General features: G+C 40.6%; 1 protein-coding gene across 1 annotated transcript; it reads left to right on the top strand.

The window, feature by feature from the left end:
* The first annotated feature begins 8224 nt into the window (after window positions 1–8224).
* On the top strand, window positions 8225–9365 carry LOC6625937 (uncharacterized). The gene has a single exon (XM_002049012.4). It carries the CDS (start codon window positions 8334–8336, stop codon window positions 9288–9290), a length of 957 nt encoding a protein of 318 aa, XP_002049048.2. The 5' UTR covers window positions 8225–8333; the 3' UTR covers window positions 9291–9365.
* The last annotated feature ends 970 nt before the right edge of the window (window positions 9366–10335 follow it).

Genomic DNA, 10335 nt, shown 5'->3' with positions numbered 1-10335 from the left:
GTCGTCACTTAATTGCGTAGGTTGGTAGCCGTGGAGACGCTGCGCTTCAGCAGCTACTTCACTGGGCACTCAACGTGCCTCTGGACCAAACCCCCCATTTGCCCCTAACAAGCCAGGCACCTTAACCTTCCAAAGCGTTCGCCTTCGCCTTCGCCTCCGCCACAAAGCCGCCTGTTCATCTTTGCTTCACACACCTTTTTGTGGACGCTGCTGCTGGAGTATGCATATGTGTGTGTGTGTGTGTGTGTATGAGTGTGCGTGTTTACATTTTTACTAATTTACAACAATTTTCGTTGTACTTGAATACAAAATGCAACACACTTCCCGCCTCGCCCCGCCCCACCCGGCATACGTCTCGTGTGCTACTTTATGCGAGTGCGCAGGCATTAAGAAAAAGCAAAATGTGTTTGTGTGTGTTGATGCACCTGTGGTGGGGCATGGGGAGCCTAAAAATAACAAGATGATGCCGAGCAGCAGTAAGAACAATAACAACTACCGCAACAACAACAACAACAATAACAATGGCAGCAGCAGCAGTGGTTACGGCAAAATATTTAAATGAGGTTAAGTTAGTGTAACAACTATTTAGCCCATGTTTTTACGTCTCCCTCTTTCTCTTTCTCTTTCGTTTTCTTTTCACCTGCTCTCGCTGCACTCGTTCTTTTGCAGTTTTTGCTGAGATTGGTACAAAGACTTCCAAACTTATGCAGCTATATATATAGTCCTCTATGCCCTCTTAAAGGGTATAATAATTTTGTCATGAAATGCGTGAAGCATAAAAGCTGAATCGGCTCAAGCGGACCATTCTATCTTAAAGCTGTCATGGGAATCTTTCGACGAAATTTCAAGAACATTTTTATTGGTCTTGAAGATATTATTGTTTTGGCTTTTAAAAATTCTACCATGCTCCCTACATACCATACCGGAATCTTTTCAAAATCAAATTACTCTATCATTAAGATATCCTAACCAAGTTCGGCAATCACGAGTTCAACGATAAACGACATCTCTTAAAGGGTATTTAATCGGAGGCATCCAGAGGCTAGACTTTCCTGCTTGGTTGTGTGTGTTTTTGTGTGTGGGGTTAAATTTTCCATGCAAACGCTAATTGGGTCAAGTGCTTTCTAAGAGTTGACAAAGAAACCTGTTACACCTGCCGACAAAAGTTTGACTCCAACTTGTATGGGCGAGGGTGGGGCAATATATGACAGATTCAAGCGTAAACTGAAAATCCTTAAAGAGCTACTATAGATGTCGCTTATGTAAAGATTATTTTTGCTGGGCACTTGTCAGTTATTCAGCTAATATTCTGCTGACTAGCTGCCACAAGTTCCACTTGGCCAATTATTGTTATCACGCCCATCGATTGCCAGACATTAAGAATATTTAATTTCGCCAACTCGCAAACACCGAGGCAGTTGATGCTTAAACGAGAATTGCATATTTCGAAATTAAATATCGTAATGTACAACGTTAAATGCCAATTATAAGGACACAAACCATAATCGTTGCCAGCTCTTATGTAAATTGAATTGCATATTGTGAATACTGGAAATGGGTGAACTGAGATCAGAGCTGAGGAAGCGCCAAAAAGGAATGTAAGCCACTTAATCAAATTAAAATTTTGCGTTATAATTTTCATATTTAATATGGAATGCCGCACTTCATTTAAGTGATTGAATAACGGCAGCTATTCGAGGAGCAGCATCGCCACGTGAATTTCATGTGGCATGCGAAATTTAATATTACATATAACGCATATTGACTCACACTATAAAGTCTAGCTACGAATTTTTATGAATATATTCGCATAACAGGCATATATTGTGTGTTTATATGTGTGATATGCCAGTGCAAATACAATACAAAATAAATAAACAAGCAGCGCGTACAAACAGACATAATAAATGCTTGGTTTCATTATTAATAATAAGTATCTGTATCTGTATCTGTATCTGTATTTGTATCTTTATACGCCATATCGTTTCTGTTTGTTTGTGTATTTAGTCGTGTTTCACACCCTACCCAACCCACCTCTCCCCCTCACCAACGTCCGACACGCCCCTTCTGCCAACACAGATAAAATGTCAAAGTCTCAAGCGAAATCAACAAGCATATATCCTGCGGATATTTTGCCCAACATTTTGTCGGCTCTCAGTGGAAACGTTGTCACTCACTAGCATCCACTCTCTGTTCCCATCATCCTCAGCCTCCTCAGCGTCATCAGCATGATGATTGTGTTGGTGATAATGATGATGAGCATAAAACAAGTGAGACTCTGAATAATAAATTGCAATTAGCGCAATTACAACAGATTGTCACAAATATACAAGTATATACAACTACCTGAAGGCACCCTACCCCATCCATTTGTGAACTCTCCGTTCCAAAACTTTTGATACACGTGTGTGCAGTCATTTTACGAGTATTTTCGCCAACGTTATTATTTGAATAATTCAACAACTGGACTGAGGTAGTTAAATACAACGACTGACGACTAAGTTAACATATAACAATTTAGTTCTAGGCCACATCTGCTCAACACTCTACACAATTCACCCAAAAAATTTTCAACCAACCCCAATTTCAGACCCTTTCACAATATTCTACCCCACATACGACACGAGACAATTCTGTAATTCACAGTGGACAGTGGCAAATGTTTTAAAGGGGGAGCACTGCCTTTGCAGTCTCCCCTCATTGTTTATGAGCGTATCGAATTTTTGGGGTTAGTTGCGGTACCATTGGGAACATAAATATTTATCCAGCGATAAAAGAATTTGGGTTATTTTCGTGGTATATAAATAGCACAATTTAACTTGGTTAACCTAAGCCAGTTAGAAATGAGGCAGGATAGCGAAAGCATAGAATACGTTAGCATAGAGTGCAAATACCAAAAGAGCTATAAAGGGGGTCCCGCATAAGAGTTATGCATGTAAGCATTAGCTCGAATTCCTAGAAACTAAGAAAGTGCTTAAAATAGTATAGCTTAGCAGGGGGGGGACAGATCGATATCAAAAAAGATGGGTTAGGAAATAATTTCATTTAAAAGGGAAATTTGATATGCTAGAATTTGCACTTAATATTAGCTTGAAAGTATGCAATAATATCTGTAAAATACCCCGAAAAAGCTTAAAATGTTGTTTGATAGATTTCCAAAATGCTTGACACACCATTAACATCGTCTTAATATGTTTAGATAGATCCATGGTAATTTGGGGCTGCCTGTTCGAAGAGCTTTCAAATTTGGGACAAACCAAAAAGATGTGTTTGGATAAGCACTTCGTTTGGTTTAAGGTTCACTTCATGGTAAAAAATAAATAATAGTTCCAGGCTTTATACGCAGCAGCTTGGACCCACTTTTTAGCCGTGCATGACATACGATGACTTTAGCTATAACCTTTTTGTTGCCACAGTGCGGTAATTGGCGCTGGTTTGCTGACAAACAGCGTGTGGCACGTTGCTTGACCTGCGCCCTTTACCGCAAAACAATGAAAATTACAGAGATGATGACGAAGACAACAACGTAGCCGCCTCTAAGCCACACAGGTGAACAGCTGCCCCTTATCCCCTCCCCACTACCCAACCCGCACATACGTTACGTTGTAGTGGCAGTTCACCTTGCCCCTCGCCCCACTCAGCGCTTGTGTCAATATTGACACAGACCATATCTTTTTATGACATATTTTTTGGCTACTGTCAGCTCTGGCAGTTGTCGGGTTTGTTTGCATCCTCCTCCAGTTCCACTACTTCTGGTTGAGCATTTTATTTTCGCTTTTTGGAAGCAAGTTGATAGCGAGAGGTAAGCATTATATATATATATTTGTATATGTATATGTCTGCATATATGCAGACTCGTAAAGGCAACTGCACATTTGGCTGGAAAAAACAACCTAAATCCCGCACTCGTCTGAACATTGCTTTGGCTCTGCTTTGATGCCTCAGGTATTCTATCTGGGTTACTGGGTAATGCAGTATCAACTGATGCATTTGGGTAACCAAGCGAGAAAACTAGCTCAGCTGATGGATGATGTTTCTGGCCGGGCCAAGTCGATCACATTTGCATTATGGCCGCGTAAACAAGCTACTTGACAGGTTCCACACATTTTTTGGGTGGCACTTTTTGTTCACAACTGACGTGGGCACACAAACCGCATTGAAAACGGTCAAGAAAATATATGTTATAAGCAACGACCTGGTAATGCTCTAACCTAACCAAATGTAAACGAATATTCAACATTTACAAGACAGAAAAAAATAAAAGTTAGAGTCTTGCAGCTCTTATGGTATGCTGATCAATAATATTTTTACTTTATGCAGTCGAGAAGGCTCATTCTGTCTGTTAAATAAATTTGCACAAACATTTTTATTTCTGAGTCCATTATTAATGGGTTTAGGCTGTAAAAATGCATTGAAATCACGTCTCATCTGAAATTGATCCTTATGGGCACGTTAACCAAACGTCAAGTAGAGCTTGTTATGCCCCGGAAAAGAGCATATAAATTCAAACTCTAATACCATAAATTAGACGATTCGCCCAGTTTCGAATGGATGGGGCCGCTGGGCGGGGGTTAGTTTATGCTGATATCACACCCAGGCGATTTTCTTGGAAGCTCAAGACGGTTTCACGCCAACACCAGCACCGACCGCGTGCAGTGGACGAGTGTCAACTGTCAGTGGCTGGACTTAAGTGGCCATAAAGTAGGCACATCACGTGGTGTGGCACTGACAGTTGCAGGTGTTGGCCGCTAGGTGTCGCACTGACAGCTTGGCAGCCAAAGCGCGCCCTGGAATTTTAAATGACTCAACGCCGCCGCGAATGACAATCGAATCGTCAGGATCAGCGCATGCGTGAGAGTATTCAATTACCAGGCATATCCCAGTTGCATCGAACTGTGCGTTGAACCAAGTCTTTGCAATTTGACCGACCGGATTTGAAGCGACTTAGTTGAACCTGCTGCGGAAGCAGCAGGCATCATTTTTGCAAGTGGCGATCAATTTGCATGACAAATTGAGCACCAGCCAAGACCTCCACCGCAAAGAAACTGACATTTGCTGACAACTGAAACCCTAGAAGTTGGCAACCGTGAGCAATTCCTCAATTTGCGGCTGACAGTAAGATCACCTCATGATCCCCGCAACTCGCTCGTTTAGTCCCTCGCCTTGCGTATCGCATTTCAATGGCACGACCACATTCCGCGCTTTGCAGGGTTTCCATAGAAACTCTGATATGGATTTCCACTTGGCATTGTTCCACTGTGGCACGCAGAGCGCCTCATGATTTCTGTGGTCAACCTCGTTTAAGTGGGCGCCCCTTTCTTCTGCCCATTTTTCAGGTCTCATGTAATTCGATACGAATTTTATTCAAAACTCAATTAATTAAACTCTAAGTAACATTTGACATAATATGCGTTTCCATAACGTTTCCGGCCTTTGCAGCATTTACCGACAAAGCACCAGCAACAACAACAACAACAACAACAACAACAACAAAAACAACGACAACAGCAACAGTAGAGCACGTCGCACACGTTTCTATCTTGTCAATAAATCTCAATATCAAAATATGCTAAATGACCACCCGTATGAACCAGACAATAGTTCACCAGATGGAAATAACTAAAAATGCAAATAACTGCACGAATGGCAAATGCAGCAAGTTGTGTGCAATTATATATGTGTGTGTGAGTATCTGTGAGATACGCGCATAAATCTACAATAGTGCCGCCCTCTACAGACCCTCATTCCCGCATCGAAAGTCTAGTTGGGTTCGCTTTCGATTCGTTTTGTTATACCCCGAACCCATTTCAAATGTGTTAAAAGGGGTATCATGTTTTTGTGCAAATGTATTTAACAGGCAGAAGAAATTATTCTCCGGCTCAAAAAAGGATTTTTGGCTTTCCAATTTTACAAGAACCGGACTATTAACAGCGAATCTATACACCGAAGCTATTTAAGCATAGTGTGGGGCCCAGTAAACTAAAAAACTGTGAATTAATGTTTTGGTAAAAGAAAGCTTGCACATTTGGCACGGTGCTTAGGATATCTCCTAGTCGGGCACTCTCGACTAGAGCTCTCTTATTTGTTTTGTTTTGCTTTTGGTTTCGGGGCGGTTCTTTCATTAAACGCGGCGCATGCAAACAATGAACCGTGTTGACAGGTTTCGTTTTTCCAACTCTCGTTTGATTGATTTAACCTGAATCGCCTGACAGGTACGAGAGCATTTTGGCATGCCCATGTCACGAGATACGAGATACTCGAACAACAACAGCTTTAGATATGGAAATCTACGGATGCTTATGCTAAGCGCAGTCCAACCACTTGGGAGGGAAATCCATGAATGCTGGTACACATGTCAACTTCCATTTTTGAAACTCAAAACTCGAACTGTCGATCAGAAGAAAAATTGTGCGACAATCAAAACGAAGTGCGGAGTTATGCAGAGCAAAGTGTCTACGGAATCCCATACATATTCATAAATAATTCAAATCGTTCGCATTGTCTGCTCTATATCGTATATCTATAATTACAACAGAATATTTGTATGTGCTAGCCCGGTTTTAAGTATCAAGGAATTTGCCCTGGAGGGCATCCTGTTCGGCGTTAAGAATGAGCAGGGGTGTGATAAGAAATGAAACCAAGAATGACATCAAATTTCAATTATGTTAGGTATTTCCACTTATCAATAATAATTTATATATGAAACCATGTTAGACATGCATCGAACAACAGCCAAACAATCCACAAAGAGCTGAATAGTTGACCAGTTTATATAGGAATCAATTTACCGCTATATCCATTGTTAAGTCAATGAAAAGAACGAAATGCGTGCAGTTTTAAACAGTGGATGTGAGTAATTATATTGGACAGCGACTGCTAGCCGATGATGATGATTTGAAAAAGAAAGATATTTCCTTTGGCTATGTGCCGAAGACAATTGACGACTGTCTTTAGCTGCAGGCTGGACCCGACGCGACTCCACTCCACACCACTCAACTAAGCTCGACTCGACTCGAATCATAGATGCAGCTCATGAGTGGCACAACCAATGCGAGACGAATGAGTTGAGTGAGGGGAAGTTGATTGACAGTTGAATGATTTAATGAGCAACAAGATAAACGATGCCCGTGGCCCGATGCCCGATGCTGGCCTGCCAACCGCAGCGAAATGAATTACTTATTTTCATTCGAATTTCAATTTGAATCTCAAAGCACAGGCACACTCGCAAGTGTGTATAGCGTTCAAATAAGTATCTGTTAGTTGTGTTGCCATTGTATAGTTGTAACACGGCGGTTCAAAAAAGATGCTTATCGTTGGTAGCACTGAAACTCTGGCGGCGTTTTTCTTGCCCCGTCATGTGACGTCGTTGATGACGACCACGCATTTTGTGTCAACCAGTCGACGGGGCTGGGAATTGATAAACTAATGTTAGCTCAAGTTGTTGTTGGAAAAAAATATACATTCGAGTTTCCATAGTTGCCCGTTTCCAGAGCATTAGGCCAGGAATGAAATGTTCGTATAGCAAACGAATTGTGATTCGCCGCCAGTAAATGGAGGTTTTTCTTGGTTTAACTAACGCATAAAAGGCCTAGAAAGTTGTCATATCACATATGTCTTCTTTGAGGTCGAAGGAATTTTGTAGTTAGACTTTCAACATTATTGATACAGTTATTTGAATTTAAAAATTCCATTCCATTAGTAAACATATGCTGATAGTATTAACTAGAAATAATGAAACAGACTTGATTCTGATTTTTCAGCTTTTACGAACATTTCTCTTTGTGTGTCGCTACCTTAAAAGTCTTGCACAGCTTCTCTTTAATTTTCCATTAAATATCTTACACATAATTAAATTTGCCTCGCCATTTAAATACACATCTCGAAAGCGCAACAATTGCATTTAAAGCTTTTCCATTTCTTTTATTTCATTTCTACAGCTGCTCGTTGTTCATTTTTGTGTCGTTTGCGTGTGATCGGAGCGTTGAAAAAAAGGCAACCCGTAGCACTTGTCCCACGCAGCGCTCAGATACTCAGACACTCACGCATTCAACCCAAGTCGAACATAATTTATGTATCGGCCAAATAATTTTTAACGATCTTTACGCTGTTGGGAAAGCATTTGCTTTGCCCAGCAGGGTGAATCTCAGCCATAGATATTTCGCTCCTTCTCTGCCTTTCTATATGTTACTGCTTAAACTTAATTCTTTCGAATTATTTGTCAAAATTTCTTGTGTTTATACACACACAATCAATAAATTGAATAAAATATTAAAACGATTTTTGGTCAAATCAAATTGCAGAAAAATGCAAAGCACTTTACACCTGAAGTCGATATGCTAATTAATTTATTTCTTAACAACGGCACAATGCGTACATTCACCCTGGATAGCTGCATCGCCTGCATCTCGTGTCGAAGCCACCCCTGCTTAAAGGCAACTGAGTCACCTTTGAACACACGCCAGGTGCACGGTAGTAGATGGAAACGCCAAAATGCACTCAACGAACAGCGGCGAAAGGTTATACCGAAACTGGTATATCTGCACAATCCTTGGAAATACCTAATTACAAAGTTCAATATGTGGAAGCTTAAGTGGCTATGGGATTATGGCTTTAATGAGGCCGAGTTCATTGAAGGCTCCAAGCAGGCGGCCATTGTGATGACAGACATCATACGACAGCAGAGTGCCGATAAAATAAGCGAGTATACCACGCCAGTTGGCTTTCAACAGATCACAAGAGATATGTTGCTCTCGCGCAACGATTCACGACTTCAACTAGTACGCTTCGAGAAGGAGCATCTGCGGCGGGCCATACCTATGAAGGTTGCAACACGTCAGAACTATGGCCGAAAGTACGCATTCATAGATATGTTATTTGTCGGTCTGCGCAATACGAAAGATTTCGATTCACCCACCGAGCTGGTGGAAATCAATGAGATCCTTCGACGCATGGATAGCGAACTGAAAACGCCATCAGATGTTGTGTCTGTGCCACATCGCATTGTTTTTGCCGAGATTTTTATACGCTTTCGTCGCGATTATACTGCAGAGTGGAGGCGCAAGCAAGATGCTTCTAAAAGTCCCACCGCCGCCTCCAACACCAAGCAAGATGATGCTAATCCGTTGGACCCGCCGGAAATGTCATCATCCTCACCATCAACGCAAAACCTGATGATGGGACGCGTTCTGTCGCGCCTAAACGATCCCGGCTGGTCGGTGTCATTTTACAAGATTCTCACATTTGATGTGCTCAACTTTGATCCGCAGCCCAATCGTCGCTCAGATTCTTGACAATTTCTGCTTTAGGCGTAACACACGCCCAATTTATTTTTGAATAAAATTTTGCGTATTTATATATAAACGGAACTCTTGCAGGCGATCTGATATTTTATGCGGGCTTCTTCAAATTTATTACCTTGAATTGCGCTCACACCTTAAGTTTCATGTTGTTGTCGCGTGCTCACAATGGAAACAACGACAAGAGCTCTGATTTAAGGTAGATGCATACATATTTGTACAAAATGATGTTGTAATGAGCCACATTACACGATTTCTGATTGTTAGCTGTTACCATTGTTGCTCTTGTTGTAAAGGCTCTAATTGGTTTTCAAACATGGGCTCGGCCTTGCCGTGTTCCAATCAATATCACACCGTTAGCCGAAAGAGTTTGAAAGAAAAAAACAACATGTGTCATTTTATTTATCTCCATGTTTTACACATTTTTGCATAATTTGTACACCTTTTCCACATTATGCTGGAGGTCTCATGACTCTAAACATGTTACATGCTTTTTTAATTTCAATTGAAATTCTTGCTTTAAGTCTGAGGAGATGAAACCCATCGAATTATAAAGATTTTATTAGGAAATAGGGAAAGTAAACCATAAACACGAACACCAAACTAATTCTGTAAAATACTTTCGGAAAAAATAAATCAATGCACAAGCCAAGGCTAGAGAAGAATTTTATTAATTTAATAAGCAAGCTTTTGGCATAAGATAGCAGTCAATAAAATTTAGTTAATTTTTTTTAACAACAATAAGAATTTCTTATGGGAGATCTTCTAGTTGAACGAATCCATTCGGAGTCCGTACAAAATAGAGTTTTACAGCAATCTCATCTCATCTATCTATTTTCTACTTTTCGTTTAACTGTATAAATAAAAGTAGTCACATAATTGTTAATTTGAAAATTGTTTAAATTTAAGAGAATCGCATGCTGTGTCTATACACATTTGTTATTTCTCGAATCCCTGCTAAACCCAATTATGTTCGAAATGTTTTGCATGCTGCATTATCGGAAAGTAAAAAGTTTTGCTGACTTTGCTTTTTATAAGG

Source organism: Drosophila virilis, chromosome 5 (genome assembly GCF_030788295.1).
Source record: "Drosophila virilis strain 15010-1051.87 chromosome 5, Dvir_AGI_RSII-ME, whole genome shotgun sequence".
NCBI lineage: Eukaryota > Metazoa > Arthropoda > Insecta > Diptera > Drosophilidae > Drosophila > Drosophila virilis.
Note: the sequence above shows the minus strand (reverse complement) of the source record. Positions and strands in the feature narration are given on the sequence as shown.